The sequence below is a fragment of the Hypanus sabinus genome, chromosome 2, assembly GCF_030144855.1.
Source record: "Hypanus sabinus isolate sHypSab1 chromosome 2, sHypSab1.hap1, whole genome shotgun sequence".
Classification (NCBI taxonomy): Eukaryota; Metazoa; Chordata; class Chondrichthyes; order Myliobatiformes; family Dasyatidae; genus Hypanus; species Hypanus sabinus.
Window position 1 is genome coordinate 77,968,495 of NC_082707.1, and position 24,634 is coordinate 77,993,128.

General features: G+C 39.9%; 1 protein-coding gene across 2 annotated transcripts in view; it reads right to left on the reverse strand.

Moving 5' to 3' along the window:
- The window catches only part of ppp2r3a (protein phosphatase 2, regulatory subunit B'', alpha), a 343,519-nt gene that overhangs the window by 76,468 nt on the left and 242,417 nt on the right, over positions 1-24,634 (reverse strand). For both annotated transcript variants that reach the window (XM_059948908.1, XM_059948916.1), the window contains one exon: positions 4,017-4,268. In XM_059948908.1, the coding sequence (XP_059804891.1) occupies positions 4,017-4,268 (252 nt within the window). The remainder of the gene's footprint in view (positions 1-4,016; positions 4,269-24,634) is intronic.

Below are 24,634 nucleotides of genomic sequence, written 5' to 3' on the forward strand. Positions count from 1 at the left end.
TAGCATGGGTATTAGGGCAGGTCCAAAAGGCCTCCGTGTTGTATGTAACAATAACTACAACTTTCTTGTAATCTGGTACAGGTTCAATATCCTTTATCTGAAATGCTTGGGGCTGTACACGTTTTGGTTTCTTTCCAGACTTTGGAATATGTAGTAAAACAGCTTGGGATTTTCATCATTTCCAACTCTGAATTTATGCATGCGCTCCCGGTAAGCAGTCTTTCTCTTCCACTTGTTCACCACACATATGTACTAAACAGTAAAAAATATTACATCCCATTAATATAATGTGTGCAGGGTAACAAAAGCAACACAGCAGACCTGGGAGAATACCTGAATCAGCTGTTGAACCAACAGACATGCAGACTTTCAGTCTCCACCTACGACGCCATGGCTTGATTCAAAGGTTACAGCACACAGTATCCGTATTTTAGTCTTTTTTTTTATTTTTATACCTCACATAAAACCTATCAGCATTAGATTTTCATCAGCAACAATCTCAGCAAACTCAATGAATTTCTCTGCTACTTTGTGATCAGCAGATGCTTTAAAAATTTAATGCCGTGCTTTTTATAAATTTCTGCAACCAGGCTGCTGAATATTCAATTACCTTCGATTTTCAGTTTGTTATGATAGATCTTCGCTTATTTCATGATAAAAATACCATTAAGTGGGATATGTTCACTCTGACAAATACTTTTTCAATACTTGAGAGATTCATTTTTCACTTTATGCAGTATTTTTCTATTTTTCATTAACTTCTGTTCTTGTGATGTCACTTCTCAGAACTGTCTGTGAAACCTTCCCAGCAACTTATGGTATTTTCTTTTTTGTGACGTCACGTCAGCGCTCAAAAAAGTTTTGGATTTTGGAACTCTGGATAAGGGGTACTCAACCTGTATCCTGCAATGGACTTGTAAATGTTTGAAGGGGATGAATTGATGATCACTCTCCACGGCTTCAAGGCCCTATGTAGGTAGTCCATGTCTCAGAAGCGCTGACCAATAATTGTGAGGTACAAGGCGGATTTAAGGGTTTCATCCTCACAAACACAACTGAAGAAAATGGCAAATGGAAGCTGCCCACACCTCCTCATCTTAGTAGGAACATTCAGCAGTGGGGGACTCTGTTGTTTAGTAGGGAACAGCAACCAGAATCAGACAAAAGATGGAGATAATTTCCTGTGGATAGGAAACTGGAGGACACTCCACAGACTTCAATGATGGAAGGCATTCACAAGGTCAACAAAGTGCAGGTAAAGTATGAAATGGTTTCCTGAATTTCTCATGGAGATAATATCCATTGGGTCTCCAAATGGACAGAATCCACACTAAGATTCAAGGAGAAGCTCCTCAGTGACAGGGAGGAGTAGGCCAAGGAGGGCCCGGCTGACAATGATCACTGTAACAGACAGCAAGTAACTCCCCCTGCTGTTACTGTGCTTGAATTTGTCTCCTTTCTTGAAGATATATTTGATGCAATGTCTTCAAGCTAGAGTTCCAGTCTCTGACAAGGGAAATCTTGTTTGACAAATCTGCTGGAGTTCTTTGAAGAAATAACAAGCAGGTTAGACAAAGGAGAGTCAGTGAATGTTGTTCATTTGGATTTCCAGGCCTTTGGCAAGGTGCCACACATGAGGCTGTTTATAACGATAAGAGCCCATGGCATTATAGGAAATATAACTGCACAGATAAGACGACTGGCTGACTGACAGGAGGCAAAGACTGGGAATAAAAGAGGCCTTTTCTAATTGGCTGCCAATGACTAGCAATGTTCTGCAATGATATTGGTGTTGGGACCATTTCTTTTCATGTTATATGTCAATGATTTGGATGACAGAATTGATGGCTTTGTGGCCAAATTTGGGCATACTATGAAAATAGGTGGCATGCTGAGGAAGCAGGGAGTCTGTTGAGGAAGCAGAGAGGCTAAAGGGCTCAGACAGACTAAGAGAATGGGCAAAGAAGTGGCAGATAAAATATAGTGTGGAGGAGTGTATAATCATGCACTTTGATAGAAGGAAGAAAGGTGTATACTTCTTTTAAATGGAGAGAAAAATCAAAGGGACATGGCAGTCCTCATGCAGGATTTCTTAAATGTTAGCATTCATTACAAGAGGACTGGAATATCAGAACACGGATGTAATGCTGAGGCTTTATAAGGCATTGGTTAGATCGTACTCGGAGAATTCTGAATAGTTTTGGGCCCGTTATCAAAGAAAAGGTGTGCTGGTGTTGGAGAGGGTTCAGAGGAGGTTCACGGGAAAGGTCCTGGGAATGAAAGAGATAATATGTGAGTACTGTTTGAGGGTTCTGGGCCTGCACTTGCTGGTGTTTAGTAGAATCAGGGTGAATTTCATTGAAACCTATTGAATATTGAAAGGCCTAGAATGTAGGACCAGAGAGCAAAGCAGAATGGAGGGGTATCCATTTAGAACAGAGATGAGGAGGAATTTCTTTAGCCAGAGGGTGGTGAATCTGTGGAGTTCATTCCCACAGATGGATGTGGAGGTTAAGTCACTAACTATATTTAAAGCAGAGGGTGATAGGTTGCTAATTAGTCAGGAGTCAAAGGTTACCAGGAGAAAGCAGGAGAATGGGGTTCAGAGAGAAAATAAGTCTACCATGACTGAATGGCTGGCCAAATAGCCTCATTTTGCTCATATGTCATATGGTCTAAGTTTTAGAACCTCAGCAGTAATATTACATTCTCCTGAAACCCATTTACTTTTCACCTGTCATACAGCCTTTGAAATCTCGTCAGTCAAGGGTGGGAGTAGGTTACTCAAGTAAGCAAGCTATTGTGGATGCTGTACATTTCTGGTCATAACGCAATAGTTACCATGCCAGTAACTAGCAGTACAGATACCAAAGATGAGACTAAATGACAATATACATCACAAAACGGGCAATTCACTGTTCTCCAAGATAATAAGAAATAAAAATTATTAGAGTAATTTCTTTAAAATTTGGAACAGCCAGAGAGAAAACAGTGTCATTGAAACAATGAACACTGTAATTTTGTCATCACCTCTCTTGAGAGCCTTTGGTGGATTTTCTCACAGGTGAGGGTACATCTAAAGAAGCAACAAACTGATGGCCTGAGATGGAATGATTGATAAATTGACAATTGGGTGACAAATTCAATTTTTAGCTCAAATGAATGCAGAGAAGTATGTAAAAGCTCAACATTTTCCAGTGTTTTCAGTATTTTTGGTTTCTATTTCAGATTTCCAGTCATTTTGGTTGTTTGCTTTTTGACTTTGAATATTGAATATTTCCATTTTGAGATTAGTGACAGTGTATATTGCAGAAATCCTAACAATACTGACATAAGTAGCCAAGCTATCAAGTAAATAAACCCACTGTAAATTGGCGGCCTGCTTCATTGAGCACCTCTGCTCCATCTGCCACAAGTGGGCCTTCCTGGTGGCCAAACATTTCAATTCTGATTCCCATTTCCATTCTGACATGTCCATGCTCGGCCTCCTGGAGGAGCAACACCTTATATTCTGCCTGGGTAGCTTCCAACTAATGACATGAATATCGATTTCACCTTCCGGTTAAAAATTCCCCCTCACCTTCCTCTATACCACACTCGAGCTTTTACATCTTCTCACCTGTTTATTATTTCCCCCAGGCCCCCTCCTTCTTCCCTTTCTCCTATGGTCCACGCTCCTCTCCTCTCCTCTCAGATTCCATCCTTTCCAGCCTTTGACTTCCCTATCCACCTGGCTTCACCTATCACCTTCCAGCAAGACTGCTTCCGCTCCCCCCACCTTTTCATTCTGGCATCTTCTCTCTTCCTTCCCAGTCCCAAAGAAGGGTCTCACCCCGACACATTGACTGTCTATTCATTTCCACAGATGCTGCCTGACCTGTTCAGGTCCTCCTGTGTTCTGTGTAAGTTGCCAAGCAAAGAACAGCCTTGCTTCCAGATATGTAGGGAAAAAAGTACAGCGGATAACAAAAAAAAATCTGCACATCACATAGCCATTCAGAGACGTTTCTCCCTACCTTTGCAATTTTTCCCATCTCATAAATATCGCATTTTTCATCCTCTAACTCAGCAAAGGCTGCTTCAATCTTGGCAGTGGTCTCTTCGTGATTACTGTTAGCACTTGGAAGTCCCTTAGGAAAGTAGAAACGTGGAATGTTTACTGATGCTGGAGTGCTGACAACAACTTTGCTTGAAGGTTGAGGACTGGGCGTCACGTTTGTTACAGTAGGAGGAGGTGTTCCAGGTTTCTTTTCTTTATTACTTTGGACCTGTAAAAAAAATGGAACATGCAGCTTAAATTCTGCAAAGGTTTCCCGCAAAAGATGCTGCAAAAATTGTTTCACAATTCACGCAAGTTGACTCGTTTCCTTTTTGAATGCCTCACTGTTTCTAGTAATGAGGTATACAACTTGTGATAAGTGTCCTCATCTCTGGACACAAGGTGGGGGGGGGGGGAATAGTTTTAAGAAATCCTGTCTCCCCATCTAAAACTAAGACTTCACCCAAGCAACTTTTCATTAATAGGCAACATTTAGCTCTCAAGGTGTTTGGTCTCTGGCGGGGTGAACAATGAATAAACCAAAAGTAACTAAATTAGTACAGTTCCCAGATATGGGCTTTTGTTTTATAATGTTGCCAAAGTGCACTCCTTTTTGTAAACAAACAGTATCCTCTCAATAGGTGAGGAAAACCATAGGAGATTCACCACCAATCTTACAAAGTCCAAAGAACGTGTTCCTGTTGAGATTGCAACATGTTCTGTTCCTAATAATTCATAAAACCCACCATTCTCATAGCACTTCATTAAATCCTATCTTTTTTAGAACTTACATTTCTGGGCTCTTTTGGAAGTAAATTACGTATACATTTAATACCAAAACAGAATCCATCGTTCCTGCATTGATACTGTCAAGTCAATTTCCCTCAGGATCAATAAAGATGTCTGTCTGTCTGTCAAGACAACAAATACTATATCTGATTTGATGGAAGGGATGAAATTGCAATGCACTAATTAACTAAGAGAACCTGCAAAGTAGTGGAACATAATTTAAATCACTGAAATGGTTCTACAATGCATCGCTGTGATTCAGGTAATTCCCGACAGTTTTAAGTAGCATCATCATCAGGAACATCAGCCACCCATGTCAACCTCTATTCTTACTGCTGCCACCAGGAAGGAGTACAGGAGCCTCATGAACAGTTATTACCCCTCAACCATCAGGCTCTTGAACCAGTGAGGATAACTTCATTCAACTTCAGTCACCACAGCACTCAACTACAACCTATGGACTCACTTCCAAGGATGCTTCATCGCTTCAACAGGCTCAATTTAATGTCAGAGAAATGTATACAATATACATCCTGAAATTATTTTTCTTCTCAAACATCCACGAAAACAGAAGAATGTCCCCAAGAATGAATGACAGTTAAATGTTAGAACTCCAAACCCCCCAGCTCCCCCCTCCCACGAGTAAGCAGCAGCAAAGCGATGACCCCCTCCCCCACCGACAAAAAAGCATCATCGCCCTCCTCCAAGCACTCAAGCATGCAGCAAAGCATCAATGAAGGCACAGACTTGCAGTACCCCAAAGACTACTCGTTCACCTTGTAATTCGACGTAACACAGCCTCTCTCTCTCCCTAATAAGGGAAAAAGAGGTGTCCCTGTTTCACAGTGAGAGGGGAGACGTAACAAAACACTGGTTCTTGATATTTATTATTATTTTCCCGTTTTGTATTTGCAGGCTGTTGCCTTCTGCATATTGGTTGTTTTTCATTGATTTTATTATGGTCCTTGGATTTACTGAGTATGCCCACAAGAAAATTAATCTCAGGGTTATATAAATATATATAAATAAAACACCTTGATGAAGTATTCAGCCCCAACAACTATTTTGAAATTTTACTGTCTCATTTTCTAAATTTAAAATATATTGAAGTAGGAATTTTTGAGCTAATCGACAAAACATTGAACTGCTGCTGCTAAGTTAACAAATTTCACGTCACATGCTGGTGATAATAAACCTGATTCTGATTCATGTCAAATGAAAAGAAAGACTCCAAAACCTGTCAATAATTTACTAAAAATTAAAAACCAAAATTGTGAAGGTTGGAAGATATTCATCCCCTTTGTAATTACTATGCTAACTTTCCTCAGGTGAAATACTGTGTATTATCTGACCAAATCGACCAATCTGTTGATGTAGAAAATTGGAGGATCACCTGCTTTCAATGAATTCGTAAGAATAAATAGCCCCTCTCTCTGTAAGGACCAACAGTATGGTAGATTTTCAAAAAGACCAAACCAAAATGAAGACAAAGGAGCATTTAAGACAATTCAGCGAAATAATAATAGAGAAACCCAAACCTAGGAAATGGTACAAGACCATCTCAAAGGCACTGAAAATACCTCGGAGGTCAGTGCATTTTATCATGGAAAAGTGGAAAAAATATGAAACCACAGCCACACTGCCTACGTCAGGGCACCCCTCTAAACTTAGTCGCAGAGAAGAATGGCACTTGTAAGAGGTGGTACTGTGACGCCAACAGAATTGGAATGAAGGTTTAATATCACCGGCAAGTGTTATGAAATTGGTTAACTTTATGGCAGCAGTACAAAGAAACACATGATAAGTAAATACAGAGGAAAAAAATCTGAATTACAGTATGTCTATTAAATAGTTAAGTTAAAATGAGTAGTGCAAAAAAAAGTAGTGAGGTAGTCACTCTGAGTGAGCTGCTGAAGTCAGTTGCTGCAACTAGAGATGAAATTAAGGGTACGTACTTACGGAAGAGTGGCAAGGAAGAAACCCTGACAGGAAAAAAAAAACCCATCTTTGCCCATAAAGACTTTTTGCTAAGTGTCACTTAGAAGATACTGTAAAGATGTGGAGGAATTTCTTGTGGTTGTATGAGGCTAAAGTGGAAATCCTTGGCCTCAACACTAAGTAGTACGTGTGGTATAAATCTAATGGCTGCACATCAGGCAGGTAACACCAACATACTGTAAGAATGCAATAAGTAGCATTGTGTTATGGGGATGCTTTTCAGCAGCAGGGACTGGAAATCTAGTCAGCATTGACGGGAAGATGAACGCTGCTAAATACAGCGATCCTGGATAAAATGAATTTGCTTGCCTCCACCAGAAAGCTTAGGGGAGGAAATTTGTCTTTCAGCAGAAAAACAACACAAAGCACATGGCCAGAGTCACCATGGAGTGGCTTCAAATGAAGAAAACTTATTGTTTTTCAGTGTTTCAGTCAGAGTCCTGACCTTAACCCGATCAAGCAAGACCTCAAAACTGCTGTCCACCACCACTCCCCAACTAACCTGGCACAGCTTGAACAATTACGCAAGGAGGAATGGGCGAATCTTGCTCCATCACATTCTGCAAAGCTAATATAGACTTATCCATATACACTACTGGTTGTAATAGCAGCGAGAGGTGGTTGAACTAAGTACTGAACAAAGGGGAATGAATACTTTTGAATTGCTGACATTTCTGTTTTTGAGTTTTTAAGTTTTTCATGCCCTAATTTCCCCCATTTTTGGGCTCTACTCTGAAAAAAATTCTCAGTTAACTTCATCAAAATCCTTGGTTGTATCACTCATTTATGTGAACAAAGGTTGGGGGCTGAATACTTTCATAAGTCACTGTATATACTTCAATAATAATTTAGTGTGTGTATGTATGTGTATTTATATATAAAGACAAGCCACCTGACTGCTCACATCTACTCTGAGATTCAATATGATAACAAGATCACAGCTGATCCTCTATCCTCAACATTACTTTCTTGACCTAACCCATAATTCTCATTTCCTTTTCAATTATTTCTCCCCTGAAGTACCCCTCTTCTGCCCATTACACTGCTGGCATCTGGAGCAGCAGTGAAGGTCCTCCATCACTGGCAGTGTTCAGGGCCTCCTTCATCGTGTGACTCACTCAAATTCCGGCTGGAGACTCAGGAACACCTTCACACTCAGACGTAGAAAGATTCTTCATTGCTGTTTCCGTAACAGTTTTGTTTGACCAGTCAGGATTGTTAGCCCTGAGCTGAACCCCCCCCCACCAACCTGGAGGACCGATGGACCATTCTTAGTCTGGCTTCTACCCATTTGGCATGGGTGACCCCACCAAGAGCCAAAGCATAAAGCCCTGACTTCAGCCAACACAGCTCTCCAGGTCATTGAGGCATGCAAGCCTCCAAACCACAAAGTCCTCTCCCAGGCCTCTAAAATGTGTAACTCTGATATTACTCTTTCTACTCATACCTCATGCTTAAAAACAACAGGCAAGGAATTTTAATGTTCTTCCCCACCCCACCCCCACTTAGTGATCATCCCAAAGTCCATGAACTGAAGATACTGTCACAGATGCAATTTAACTGAGTTAAGTTAAATTGTTAACTCAAAAACTTAAAAAGTTAACTCAGTTAACTGAGTTAACTGAGAACAACAGATAAAGAAGGAAGGATATATTAATAACGAGAAACGAAAAACAGGTGCACGTCCATTCTTTACAATCCCGCAGGCTAAACAGCCAGTTTCTGCAACTGTTAATACGATGCAACACTGTACGTGACCTTACTCTGCAGGAAGTTTTTAGCAAAGGTAACCTTTTTATGTGTGACAATTCAATTATATAAAGGCACAACAATCAAATAAGTTATATTTAAATACTATCACATGCTAATATCACTGTTGTCACTCAAAATTTTCCACTTCCGAAGACTTGCCCTTTTAAACAAGTTTGTTTCATTTCGTAACTACAGCTCCGACTACAAAAACAGAGAAAAAAAGACCTGAAACATCCTCCTTCCACAAAAACTACCTGACCTGTTGAATGTTTCCGGCATTTTGTTTTAAATTTCAGATTTCCAGTATCTGCATTTTTGCTGGGGATCACGGAGGTGACAGACATACAGTAAATGTTGTGGATTTGTTCCCGGCGAGATTCAAGTGGACGTGGCAATGGAAGAGCGTGGCTTTGAGGATGTCACGCCTCTTTTTAGGGTGTGCACGAGTGCAGCAGAAAGTGCGAGAGCAAACCACAACAAACCAGAGAGCAGCACAATCACTGGGTTCAGTCTACACTGCAGAAAATCAGTGACCCAGGGGCAAGCGACTGCCTGCCTGTGATCTATCGCCTCCGCCACAAGTACAGATCCAATATATTTCTCTGGTCTTTCTTCAACACGGCAGGCTTTTACAAAGGGGAAAAAAGGATGGATTTGCGGGATTCAATCCAGCGCGAATAAAGAATCAGAAATCTCCCACACAAAAAAATCTGTTCGCTATATCCATGCAAACAGCTGAGGCCAAATTTAAAAGTGGAAGTCGCATAAAACCCATCATAAAATGCCCTTTTAATTATAAACGATAACAGCAAAAGAACTTATCTATGCATCGTCATTGACTCCTGAAAAGGAGGAATGAAACAGTTCCACGGACTTTTAACCCTTCAAGAACGCACTTTACACTTCCACGCACCTTTTTTCTTTCATATAGCATCTGCAGAAATGACTGACTGTAATAAGTTTCGGACGCAAGACATTGTGAAGAATCAAGAGTGTGAACGCATCGGGAGCCTCGCGGACTTTGGGGGCGAGGCGCCACTCCTGCGGCTTGCTGGACTCGGGGCTCTGACAATGTTGCTCATGCCCTCAAGGGGTTAAACATGAATGTACCGAACCAGGTGCAAGACCAGAGCAGGACGTGCTGGATCTGAGCTGCCACTTGTATTGCCCCTAACGTTGTTCGTTCACTCCCTAACACATTGCTCTGCAGACCACTCATTGCCTAGGCAAGATTGAACAAAGAAGCTAAGACCACCACCACCACCACCCCCCTCTCAGGACCCCAGTGTACTACAAAGATGCCTGAATTGAAATTTGGCTTTGACAGGCCCCGACGTCGCTAATTGCCGAAGAGACGCCAATTACACATTTACGGGAAAAATAGCAACTGCAAAAAAAAGTGTCAGACATTTCAGCGTTACTCCAATAACACTCTTTGTGGGAACGTTCCTTTTACTCTCACAGTCGGCAGACTTTTAAAATTCGAGCCTGGCTTAATTTAACAAGGACTGCTTAATTTAACTTCTCTTTTCGGGTTGCGCCAAAGAGTTCTTAAACTAGTGTATACAGGGGTTATCCGGTGAGTTTTGTGGTTTTGCATTTGAAATTAGAAATGCAGTATTGTAGAATTGTTATTGGCTGGGGAGGCCCTTTGACTCATTGAGGCTATGCTAGCTTCTCTTTAGTCATCTTGTCAGTCCCATTTACCTGCCTATTCCATTGCAAATCATTCTTTCCAAATACTATCAAATCCCTCTTTGAAGCTGAAAATTGATTTTGTCTCCCATCACCCCTACAAGCAGTGAATTCCAGCTCCTTACTAGTTCAGGAAATGGTTTTTCCCTCAGTATATTATTTGCTTAGTCAGAAGAATAAGTAAAAGTAGTAGGGTATGAGGTGGTGCTTGTTCTACCATTCAAAAATATCATGGCCAGTCTTTTACCTCAGCACCAATCACCATCCAGTGATTCCATTTTTAGACCCAAAAATGTTAACATTTGTTATGAATATACCCAGTAGCCGAGCCTCTCTTAACTTTATAATGCCAAATATTCAATATAATCTGGATTAAGAAATTTCTTCTCATTGCAGACATTATCCTTTATTTTCTGCTTCTAGACATTCTACTCAGGGAGGCATCACCCTTGCATCTAATTTATCAGCTCTATAATAACATTTCTTATTTTTCTAATTGGAGGGCATGTTGACATTATATGTACAATTTTTCCTCAAGGGTCAACCAGGTGCAGTCTTGCAAGAGCCCTACACAATTCCGGTAAGATATATCTACTATTGTGCTGAAATGCTCCAGAAATAAAGGTACCATAACATTAATTTTCATAATTGCTTTATTTAATGCAAGTTAACTGTCAATGATTTGCGTACAAGGACACCTAGGTCTTTTTGAACACTAACACCATGCGTGTCAAACCATTAAAGAAAAACATATTTTCCTCTACCAAAGTGGATTACTTCACAGTTTTCCACCTTGTATTTAGTCCTGATGGTGCAGTGTCAGGAGGATCAGATGATGATTCTTTCAGTCCCTTTAACACACCAGGGCCGCAGTTTATTTACTTAAAGATTAGGCCCTGCTGGCCCAATGAGCCAGTGCCCAGCAACCCACCTATTTAACACCAGCCTAATCACAGGACAATTTGCAATAGCTTATTAACCTACTGACCAGTAAGTCAGTGGACTGTGGGAGAAGTACCCAGAAGAAGCCCACACAGTCACTGGGTGAACATACACACTCCCTACAGACAGTGTCAGAACTGAGCTCCAAACTATGGAGCACCCCGAGCTGTAAGGAGGTTGTATCATGAAGAGAAAATCTGCAGATGCTGGACATCCAAACAACACTCACAAAACACCGGAGGAACTCAGCAGGCCAGAGAGCAGAGTACAGTTGACATTTTGGGCTGAAACCCTTCGGCAGGATGTATGTTCAAAGTTTGTATGTTTTCTCCAGGACCATGTGTGTTTGCTCCGGGTGTGGCATCCAGTTTGCATGCTCCCTTTAACACACCAGGGTCTTGGTTCTTGCATTCCTTTTGACACACCATAGCTCCAGTTCCTGCACTCCCTTTGACAAACCAGGGTCCAGTTTCAAGTGCTTCCTTGTGACTCACCTCATTTTGTTTCCCATGCTCGCTTTAAGCTTACTGAGTTGAGTGGAAAATTTATACAGGTCGAGTACTCCTTATCCGAAATTCCAAAATCCAAAAAACCCAGAAATTTTTGAGTGCTGACAATGACGTAACAAATGGAAAATTCCATCAGGCACTGGGAAGATTCCCAAGCAATGTGCAGCTCTCCATGCATCAAAGATAGTTCTGAGAAGTGACCTCTCATAACAAATGAACAGAAGTTCATGAAAAATAGAAAAACTGCATAAAGCAATAAATAAAGATCTTGATCATGTATTGAAAGAATGAATTTGTCAGTATTGGAGTGAACGTATGCTACTTTATGGTATGCTGCTCATGAAACAAGCAAAGATCCAGAAAACTGAAGGTAATTGTGAGTATTTGGCAGGCTACTTACAGAAATTTAAGAAAAGGCACGGAATTAAATATTAAAAGTTTTAAACAATTTTAAAGATTGAGCATCTGCTGATCATGAAGCAGTAAGTTTGTGAAGATTATCACTGATGAAAATCTAACACCAGAACAACTCTATAGTGCTGACTGTTCTTATATGTTACATTGAACCTTTAAAGAAAGTAAAATACAAATATGGTGTACTGTAGCCTTTTAATCAAAACATGGCATTGTATTGGAGACTGAAAGTCTGCATGTTTGTTGTTGTTTGACAGCTGATTCAGGTATTCTCCCGGATCTGCTGTGTTGTTTTTGTTAACCTGCACATATTATATTTTCATTATATTAATGGGATGTAATATTGGTAAGTAATAATTATTCTTGTTAAGTACACATGTGTGATAAACAAGTATAAGACGAAGTCTTCTTAATGGTAGCATATAAATTCATAGTCGGAAACGATGGTGTTCACAAGCTATCTCATTACATATTCCAAAATCCGAAAATATCAGAAATCCGAAACCTTCCGGCCATAACATTTTGGACAACGGTTACTATATTCATAGCTTAATATATGATTATTTTAAATTTAAGGCAAAATTAGAGATATTTCTCTGTGTGTTTGTTCAGTTTATGATGTATTTAAAATTATGATAGTTGTAGCAATTGTACAGCTCATATTCACTAGTCCTGGTAGACAGGTTACACTCTTTACAAACTGTGGCAACTTCCAATTGAGTATATGGTTAAAAATAATGGTTTTTGATTAAAAATAAGTTTTTGCTTACAATTTGTACGTAAAAATGTCTTCTCCATTATACATGTCAGAATGGCTTTTATCCATTGCTTTGTATTGTCGTTTTCAACCAACCTAATTTTTTCCAACAATATTTGGGTATAAGCATTCTTCTTAAGGGGGAAAAAGCACTTACACTTGACAAAAATATTACTGGGCAAATGCTGACACCAGAAATTAATTTCATAGGCTGATAAATTAATTGTGCATATCTGGCTCCAAGCTAGGATTGATCCCTTCAAAGTGTGGATAGGCAGGAGAAAGGGAACTAGCATTTAGATGTATTTGAAGTTTCAAACCTTTTCTTAATTTTGATTAGGTTTGAATATGTAACTTTGAATATGTGAGCTTTGGAGTGTATATTATTTTATTCTGAGCTGTTGCTTGTGAAACAAGTAGAGGTAAAGAGAGTTTTTTTATTTGGGGAACAAAGGGTAGTTCACTAACAGGTGTGCCTTCTAGTCTGGTTGACACTGGACAGAAGCAATACTTCCCTTTTTCAGCCAAGGACAAGGGAAGGGTTTTTGTTTTGGCAGCAACAGATGAGGAAGAGCTTGAACTGCATGCCTAAACAGAAATGGCCAGCATTTCACTCGTTTACATGCTGCAAACTTCACCACGGCCATATAATACTATTGTCGTCCTACTGTCTGGAAAAGTAAACTCACAAATCAATCTTGCATAGAATTTGCAAGATGTATATTATTCACTTACTGTATATGCAAACTATGTATACAAATTATAAATTTATTCTTCTCTAACTTCCAATGTCACAACATTGCTTCTCTGTAAAAATGACAGAAAAACATATAGCCTCCTTCAGAGTCGATGCCTCCAGAAGACACGGTACATCATTAAAGACCCCTCACACCCTCTCCATGAACTGTTTGTTCTTCTGTCATCAGGCAAACATTACAGGAGCATCAAGACTAAAACCACAAGGCTACTAAACAGGCAGTCAGACTGCAAAATAGCTGCTCTACCTGACTCTGCTTTGGACACTTTTAACTTGCACTGGACACTTATACCTTGATTTTAACCGACATGTGGCTGTTGTGTTTTACTATTTATTGTTGTTTTTGTTATGTTATGATTGCACTTGCCCCTGGGAAACGCTGTCTCATTTTGCCCTGCAGAGCTGATATATGTATGGTTGGAATGACAATAAAGTTTTTGAATCTATGAATCTTTGAACGAATAATATGTGAAAAGGTCTTCAACTGAGGAAGGGCTTTCTTATCCAAAATAAGTTGAGCATTCTGAACAGTTACTGTTGATGCACAGGGGCTCAAAGGCATGGATAACCAAAAATATGAATGACCTTTTCTTAGGAATCAGGGATATAATGTAGCAACATTATATCGCTCTTTATTTTTATAATTTATTTATTTTATTTTTTATTATATTTGCTCTTTATTATTACTCTTGCTCTTTATTTTCTTCCCTTCTTCTCCTTCACTCTCTGCCCAGGAGCCAATAAGTTAAAATACAATTTGCAATGCAATATTAAAATGAACCTTCCAACTTTTTTGGATGAGGCCAACTCTGGAAGGTTAGCTTCTTGGAGGGACTCAGAACATAGTTGTGACTCAATGCCAGCAACTACCTGTTGCCCCTTAATCCTGTGCCATAGAACAGAAGACCCATTCTCATGCCTTAGAAGCCCTGTTGCCTCTGAGTCAGTTTTGGAAGTTCTGAGAATTTACCGGTTTACATTGGATACAAGCTGGGGTTAAAATCTAGTCACTGCCCACCAGTTAGTTTTCACTGAGCTATATTTAACCTAGCACCTGCCACACACTTCTTCCCAGCTTCAGCATATTCCTCTGCTTGAAAGATGTGATGACGTTATTTGCAAATACTGTGGTGATGTCACATTTTGCAAGTACTGGATATTTCAGGTTCAAATGCTGCAAATAACTAGGTGCTGTGTGACTTGTTTGGTCAGTTGGGATTCTCCAACTTAACTTGGGCATAAAATGGGCCAATTCCCATGTAAGTGCTTTAGCTGCCCATTTCCGTGGAAGACCCACAAATAGCACAGAAAAATTAGAATGAGTCTGCAGCACAGAAATAGAATGCTGACATTTGTGCACCACATAAGCCCTCTCACCTTGGCAATCGTAGGAGTTATGCCCTCTTTGTTAAGGTTTTAATCTTGTTCTCATTAGAAATTGTCCACCATATTTTGTGTATCTGTTTGGTGCAATGTACCCAGTTCTTTTCTCAAGTCCAGTGACAGGTGAAAGCAGGCAGGACAGAAGTAATAGCTGGACATGGAATGTTTGTCCTGTTGCTAATAAATATTCTTTAGCATTGTTACTAGCACTAACAGATGGGACTTCTACATTAACAGACACAGAGAACAATGTCAGACTATTATTAGCAAGCGATCTTTTAATCAGTTATCTCTGCTCATTCAAATTGTGGATCAAATGGATACAATATCTTCACCTTCAGTGCAATCTCCTATGGAGTTTACACATTCACTCTGTCGCTACGTGGGTTGCTCTGAGTACTTCCATTTCCTGCCATATGCCAACGATGTGCAGGTTGATAAGTTAATTGGTTTTTGTAAATTGCCTGTAAAATGTAGGTAAGTGCAGTACTTATGGTAGAATAAAGTGCAATTAATGAAAATGAATGCTTGATTTGGATTTGGTGGGTCGAAGGACCTGAAAACGCACTCTGACTCTATGACAAAATAAACTGCTATTTCTTTAGTCATAATATGATAGACATTTACCACATCTGCTCTGAGAGGAACTGTTAGCCTTTGTGTCTCTGATTTGAAGGTTCCAGGTTCAAGTCTCACTCCAGAAACTCAAACATAACAATTGAAGTAGACACTTGGATGAGTGCAGAGGACAGCAGCACTGCTGTCTATCACGTAGATCTTAAATCAAAGCTGTCCAGATTCCATGATATCTCCTCAAAGAAAACCAGACACTTTCTCCCCTATACCTTCACCAAAACATATTCTCCATTAGTCATCACTAAGACAAATTATCTGACCGTTGCCACACTGTTTGTGGAAGTTAACTGGGAGCTATATTTTTTTACATTACAGCAGTTGATACAACTTAAAACTGTTTCACTACAAAGAGCACAAAAGTACTTTTCCTTCTTTTTAACAAAGGATTTATTACAGTTATTTTTAAAATATCTTTCAGAAACACTCTGCTAACTGTTTTGCATAATGTGTGAGGAAATGAGTCAATATATATCAAAAGTGTAAAAAGGTAAAATTCTACTTGTGATGAAGTCTATAACTTGAGATACAGACCACAGACGCCATCATAAATTCTGAAGTTTAAAGTGTTATAAATTAATTGGGTGGTGTCTGACAGAAGTTTACCTATGGATTTCTTGCAAAAAGCTGATGATGTTTAAAATTAATTTATTTGAGAATGGAGTGTAGTTTCCAGTTAGTTTCTAATGCTTTCTAATATCATTTCATACTGCTTAAATTGATGCAATGGTTTTTAGTTGTAAAAAACTGACAAAAATAATTTGTCAGTTTCAGTATTGTGGAATTGATTGGCTTCTCCATTGTTCTTACTAAATATAATTATAGATAAAATGCAGAAGCATTTTGTTAAAAGCAAATATATTTTTAATTTTAATTTTAATTTAAAAATCACATAATTCTTAGCTGATGAATTAGTGCTCCTCCACATTGAAATACAGATACCAACAAAGACACAGACTAGGTATCTGTCACCTCAATCTGTAAAGTCATATTTCAGCATATCCCTTGTTCTGCTATTATTATCAAGCCAAGGCAACAATCTTGGTCCAATGAAGAGTATCGAAGGGCATGGCGGGAGCAGCACCAGACATATCTCAAAGTAAGGCGACAGCCTGCTGAAGTTGTAACCCAAGAGCACATTCATACTAAACAATAAAAACTGCATCTAATAGAGAGAGAGGAGCAATCTTAGGTTATGAGTGAAGTTTTTCAGTCCTTACACGTATAGATATGAAATGCATAGAAAATTAAACAGCCCATGGGAAAAGGAGGCTCACGATTTCCCCACATGTAATAATCTGCATATTAAAAGGGTTGGAGGGTTTGCAACTATGTTCACCCAGAAATACTCAATAGATAATGGATCCAGGTTTCTTTCTGAGATCCTACCACCACAAAGCCTATCTTTGGACAACTTGATTTACTCCACTGTGATGAATCTGCTGAGAGCACTGGAAACATCTATAGAACAAGGTAAAATTCTAGCTGTATTGCTGTAGACCTGTTTTCCAAAACCAGCCACACCTCTAGTCAAAGTTTTGTAATGCAAAACTGGCATCTGTCGAAAATTGGATAAACCTAATCAATGTACTCCCAATCTTCATCAAACTGGTGTTGTAAACAGTGCCATCAAGTGGCACTTATTTAACAATAACCTCTCGTGAATGCCCAGTCTGACTCAGCTCCTGACCCTATCACAACCATGGTCCAAACATGGGTTAAAGAGTTGATGTTCCAAATTTGGCAGGAACTACCCTTAGGCAGCATTAGTTCTGTGGTGCACTTGAGCTTTTGGAGCTCAAGGATCTTGATAGTAGGGCACTCAGTGATAATAACATGATATAATGGAAAGGGTAGATAATTAGAGTCTCTCCTGTCAAAGGTGATCAGTGCCTGGCAGTTCCTTTAGGGCAAGTGTTACTTCAAACTAATCAATCTATGTCTGAATGTTGCTAGGTCTTGTCGTATGCAGGCAGGTTCTGTTCATTTGCTGCACATGAGGTGGAAAGGAGGTCTTTGAAGAAGACTGTTGGTCCTGGGGAATTTCCCACTGATCTTCTCCAGTGATGACCTGAGGCTGTGATGATTTCCCATCAACAACCCAATAATCTTTCTTTCTGCCTCATTTGATTTCAACCATTGGAGTGTTTTCCCATCGATGCTCAATGACCAGGGCAGGAAAACCCAAACCAGGAACACAAAGATACATAAAGATTAGCTGTATTTGTCGCATGTATAGGGAAATATTGAAACATACAGAGAGATGTGTTGTTTGTGTCAATGCTCAACACAGTCCAAGGATGTGCCACCAGGATGGAATAGTCTCCTCATGTCTCAATGAATGCTGTTCCAATGGCCACGAATGTCATCACAGGACAGTGCAATTGACATCCCCCCCAGGACCCTAAACATCCATTCCTTCTGTAATCACTGCATGGTGGTAGGATGTACACCATTACAAATGAAAAAATACATTTCCGATTTATTTGCCTAAAATACTCTGGAAGCACCTCCCAAGCTTGCGATTGCCGCTCGCAAGGGCAAGGCTGACAGGTGCAGAGTCCCCTCAGTCACATTTTGTACCAGTGGCAATGATCTACACTTTAGGTCATGAGGCTCTGCAGAGGTTTTAAGGAGTTAACAGAGAGCTTAAGAAACAAAATCTCAAAGGTAATCATCTTTGGATTACTCCCTGTGGCATTCACCAGTGACTACAGAAACAGTGCAGCTGACGTGTTTGGAGAGATTATACCTAAGGGAGGGTGTATACTCTTGGGGCACTGGGACTATTTCTTGAGGAGGTACAGTCACATCGCTCCATAACAGAGCCTGAACCTATGTCCTTGTGAGAAGAGGCTCTGCTACAGTAGCAGTTAAAAATTACTTTGGCAGTGGGTGGATGGCTAAAAAAATTGGAAGAAAGATGTAAAGGGCATTGAGATGGATGAACTACATTTTAAATGCAACCAAAGTAAGTGCGAAGTAGGCTTAAGGTACATTCTAGTGACCACTAGAAGCATATTAAATACTGATGGTGACCACAGGTGCAGGTAACACTGTGGGATGATTACATTGTTCCAGTATCAGGGATTTATCTTAAAACTAAAGGCAGGAATGGGTTATAATTATTCTTGGACATAAAATGTTCACGAAGCATGGGGAAGTGAGGAAAGGGAGAGGTATAGCATTGATTAAGCATTGACCACATAATAGGCTTGTCATCTAGATTGAAAGATATGGAATAAATGGGGCTGCAGCAGCAGCATGGACAGAAAATTGATTAACTAACAGGAGTCAAACACTGGCAGTGAAAGCATATTTTTCAGACTGAATGGGAATGTACGGTGGGATCCTACTTTATTAATATGTATTGAGGATTTGAACCTGGGTTTACAAAATACAATTTACACATTTGTAGCTGACACTAAGCTAAAGACCTAGGGAAATGCAATGAAATTAGTAACACACTTCAGAGAATTATGTATGGATTGGTGAAATGGACAGGTGGGTGATTAATGCTGAGCAATATGAAATGTTACAGTTCGGAGAGATGAATGAGAAAAAGCAAAACAAGCTAGAATCCACAATTTTTAAAAAGTATATGAACAGAAATGTACGTGGTTATATGCTCATAATTCATTGAAAGTAGTGGGGCAGGTTGAGAATGATTTAAAAAATAGAATGCTGGACTTTATAAATAGAATATTGAGTACAAGAACAAAGAAGTAATGTGAATCTTTATCATACACTTGTTATTGCCACAGTTGGAGTACTAACACCAGTTCTGGGTCCCATGCTTTAGAAAAGATGTTAACTAATATGGTTTCAGGAATAAAGGACTACAAATTTATATGGATGGATTGGAATAGTTGGAAATGTTCTTCTTAGATAGAGGCAGTTGCAAGGAGATCTGATAGAGATATTTAAAATCATGAAGGATATCAGCAGTGTGGATAGAAGTTATCTATTTCTAGAACTCAGAGCATAAAATGAAGGTAACAGATAAAATAAACAATAACGCAAAAAGAAAAAGAAATTTTTGTATCCAATGATTGGGGCCTGCAATGCATTGCCGGGGTATTAGTGGAGCCACGTTCAGTAGTAGATGTCAAGAGGATCTGGATGCATATTGAAAGGAATATAACTTGCAAGATGATTGGAAGAGGGTAGGGAAGTAGGCCTAGCTGGTTTACTGATGCACGGAACTATACAGACTCAATCAACTGAATGGCCTCTTTCCAGGCTGTAATCAATCTGCAGGTGTGTAACTAAAGAAAAGTGAAGGTAGTCTCTGTTACATCTTTAACCTCAAGTGTCAGACTTGCTTTACAGCCAACGAAGTTGTTTTGGAGCATAATGACATGAATAAGTTTAATTACTTAGTTCATTCTAAACAGCATATCATCTCTCCTGTTCTACTTTGAGGTAAACAATTATCAATTTCTCCTTTCCCTCCACATAAATAACAAGGAAATACTAAGTGTCAAGAAGGTAGAAAGAAGTTTCAGTATTTTAATCTTGTGTTGAATAGTTTTAGCAAAGAGCACAATAACTGTATGAAATTGTTGGAAGTGGTCCATACAGGGTTAATTTACCCTTACTAAGCACTAATGTTTCTGTGGTTAGAGTGCTAGAGCAGCAGGTGCTGCTTTTAGCTTTCCTGTCAGTTTATTGGAACTGGACAGTTTCCATGCAGGAAACATGTGTCTAGAAAATGGATCACATAGCATCACATTCTTGTCACTTGGTGATTCAAATTCTATGAAAATAAAACATAATTTAAAACTGTGGGCATTCTGCATATAGCGAAGTCCACCATTTCCCTTCTGGAAAACTGATGCAGTGCTACAAAGTTGTGATGCACATCTAGACATTGCTTCTATAATTTTCATTATTGATATAAAACTGTTGTCATTTGAAGACCAGTCACATAGAGTTAGACCTCTGCAGCACCTTGAAGTCTGTTCCATCATTTCTCAAAGGGCAGGTCCTTTTTTGAAATGGAGACTTGGTAGGTTCCTGTTAAGTAATTTCCTGACCTGACACCTTCACTGGATTCCCCCATCATTCCCAACATCCTCCTCTCTCCATCCCTTCCCAGAAAGAACAGCCAGCCCCCGATTCCTTCCAGTCCAACTGTGAATTCCATAGCACCTGCATTCCACCATTATTCACTAACTGTAACTGGACCACATAAATTTTACAGAGATTGAGCCTGGGTCTACTTACAAACGAGTGAGTCATCGCCAACCACAAGGCAATGCAAGAGCATTATGGAATTCTCTCAATTGTCTAAAATGAGTGTAACTCCATTAATACTCTGGAAGCTCAACAACTGTAAAAGGTAAAGGACTCCATTCACTACCTTAAGCATGCATCTCCTTCACTATCAGCATATGGTGACCACGGTACAAACCTTCTGCCATTTACACAATATCATAGCCCTCCAGAGTACTTCACTAGCATTTGTTTTAAATTTGAAGGCATAGGTCCAGATATTATTCAGTGCGGGAAAATGCATGTAAGACCAGTGACCAGTAGCCAACACGCACTATAAAATTAAATTGTGAGAATCAAGGTGAAGCAAGCAGAAGAATTCAGCCAGTTTATGGGTCACTGGTTGCAGGAAGAAGAAGAGGTGGGGAGCTAGACTTGTGGGGATGAACATCAAATTTTACATCAGGGTAGTGAGGATAGATGTGTTGCCATTGAGGTGGCTGGTAGTGGTAGGAGATATTAAGTTAGGTTATGGCAGTGGGAGAACAAGAGTGAGATTGACAATGAGGAGTTGTATATCACAGAATTACATAGAATGGAGGCAGGCCCTTTGGCCCAATTGGTCCCTGCCAACCAAGATTCCCCACCCAAGCTAGTCACTTCTTCCAGCATTTAACACATTACCTTCGAAACCTTTCCAATCCAGATACCTGTTCATTTGTCTTTTAAAATTTGTTATTGTACCTGCCTTAAACACTTCCTCTGGCAGCCCATCCCACAGGAGCCTCATAGATACATATGTAAAAATGTTGCCCCTCATGCTCCTCTTACATCTTTCCCCTCTCACCCGAAACCTCAACCCTCAGGGTGGAGGAGCAACACCTCAGATTCCGTCTGGGTAACTTCCAACCCGGTGGCATGAATATTGATTTCTCCTTCAGGTAAATAAATTCCTCACCCCCACCTCCTCTATTCACCACTCTGCCCTTTTACCTCTTCTCGCTTGCCTATTACTTCCCCCTAGGTCCTGTCTTCCCTTTCTCTTATGGTCCACTCTCCTCTCCCATCAGATTTTTTTCTTCTTCAGCCCTTGACCTTCCCCTCAACCCCCAGCTGGCTTCACCTATCACCTTCCATCCAGCCTCCTTCCCTTCCCCCCCCCCAACCTTTTTATTCTGGCGTCTCCCTCTTCCTTCTCAGTTCTGAGGAAGAGTCTTGACACAAAACATCAACTATCTATTTCCATAGATGCTGCCTGCCCTGCTGAGTACCTCCAGCATTTTGTGTGTTTGTATCCCTCCCTCTAGTAATTGATTCCCCAACTCTGGAAAAAAAATGGAGTGCATTCACCTTATCTATGTCCTTCATGATTTGATATATAGGACCTCTATAGGATCTAAGGATTGATAGACGCGGAGAGGTGATCCTATGGAGAACTTCATTCCAAGGAAGGAAACCCTAGCCTGTCCAACCCCTTGCTATAACTCAGGATCTTGACTTGGCTTGGCAACAACTTTGGAAATCTCTTTTGTACTCTTTCCAGTTTAATAATGTCTTTCCTATAGCAGGGTGATCAAAACTGAACTCAATAGAACATAGAACATAGAAAACCTACAGCACAATGCAGGCCCTTGGGCCGACAAAGTTGTGCCAAAAATGTCCCTACCTCTATTTTTCTAAGCTCCATGTACCTCTCCAAAATAGTCCAAGTGCAACCTCACCAGCCTTCTATACAACTGCACTATGACCTCCCAGTTTTTATACTCAGTGCCCTAACTGATGAAAACCAGCATGCCAAAATCTTTTTTCACTAACCTGTCTATCTGTAACTCACTTTCAGTGAACTACGGACTTGTGTTCTAACGTCCTTCTGTCCTACAACATTACCCAGGGCCCTGCTATTCACTGTAAACGTTCTACCTGTACTTGACTTTACAAAATTCAACACCTCACACTTAAATGAATTAATCTCCATTTATCATTCCTTCGCTCATTTACTCACGTGATCAAGATCCTCCTGTAATTTTTGGTAACATTCATCATGCTCTCCATCCTTCCTATTCTAGTGTCATCTGCACACTCACTAACCATGCTTGTACATTCTTATCCAAGTTGTTGATATAGATAACAAACAACAATGGGCCCAGTATCCACTTCAGAGGCACACCCCTAGTCACGGGCCACCACCATCATCATCTACTTTCTACCATCAAGCTAATTACATATCCAGTTTGCCGGCTTTTTCTGGATTCCACGTGATCTAACCTTCTAGAGCAGCCTACCATGTGGAACTTAATCATAAACATCATTGAAGTTCACATATAGAATGTCTTCTACCATGTTTTTACCAACTTTCTTAGTCTCCTCATCAAAAATCTGAGTCCGGTTTATAAGATATGATCTCCCAAGCATAAAACCATGCTAACTACACCTAATCAAACCCTCTCTTTCCAGATTTACATACTTCTATCTTATCTCCTAGAATGCTCTCCAGTAACTTAACTACACAGATGTTAGCATTATTTGGCCTATAGGTCCAAGGATTTTCTTTGCTATCTTCTTAAAATAAAGGCATATCATTTGCTACTCTCTAGTCTACAGGCATGTCACCCTTGGCTATTGATAATGCAAATATATCAACCAGGGCTCCTGAAATTTCTTATCGAGCCTGCCACAGTCTTCTGGGATATACCTGAACAGACTTTGGAGATCTGTCTACCCTTATATCTTTGAAGACATCCAGCACCCACTATACTGTAATGCAGGCTATTCCCCAAGACCTCTCCATTTACTTTTCCTAGATTCCAAAGTCTTCATGTCATTTTCCATGGTTAAAAAAAAGGAGAAATATTAATTTAGGACCTTGCCCATCTCCCGTGGCCGCACACAAAGTTATCCTATTTTGTCTTTTTAGGATCCTGTTCTCTCACTAGTTATTCGTTTCCCCTTAATATAATTTAAAAATCTCTTTGGATTGCCCTTAATATTCGCAGCCAATGCTACTTCATACCCCCTTTATTAACCTGATCTCCTGATTTCATCCTTGAGTACCCTCCTGCATCCCTATACTCTCTCTAGCGTTTGCTTGTATGTATATTTATTAACCGGGAAGGGTAGATGGTGAAATTAAAAGGGATCAACAAGGTGATTCCAAGTGACAGTGTCATTTAGACTGGATCAGGCAGGTTCCTTTTAAGTCACAATAAGGCAGGCCTAGGTAGCATGGTGTAGGTTTTGTTTCCAGCACTAGATGCGACGATGCAGCAGAAGCAGTAACCAGGGATGCATTATAAGCTCTTGGAGGCATAGTGACTGTCTGAACAACTCCCTGCTATGGAGTGTTATGTGTGTGAAGGCCTCAGAAGCATTCTGGCAAACTCTGCAAATGGTGCAGTGCAGTAGGTCCTGATTGCATTTAGCTATTGGGATTTTTTTTGGTTAAATTCATTTGCACAGTGCAAATGTGCTTTGCAAGCTGCTTATTTGGGTGCTGAAGCTACAGTAGGTTAGTACTTATTTTAAATTTACCTTAATTTTAGGAGCTAAACTGCAAAAAATTTATAAAAATCGTATTAAATATGTTTGGCATGGATACTGCAATGGGGTAGTTAGGAAAGCTCTATAAAGGGCAGTCAGAACTACCCAACATATCTCCGGTATCAAGCTACCTGCTATCAAGGACATATACACAGAAAGGTACCGGAAAAAGATCAGTAACATCAGGAAAGACCCCAGCCATTCTTCACATG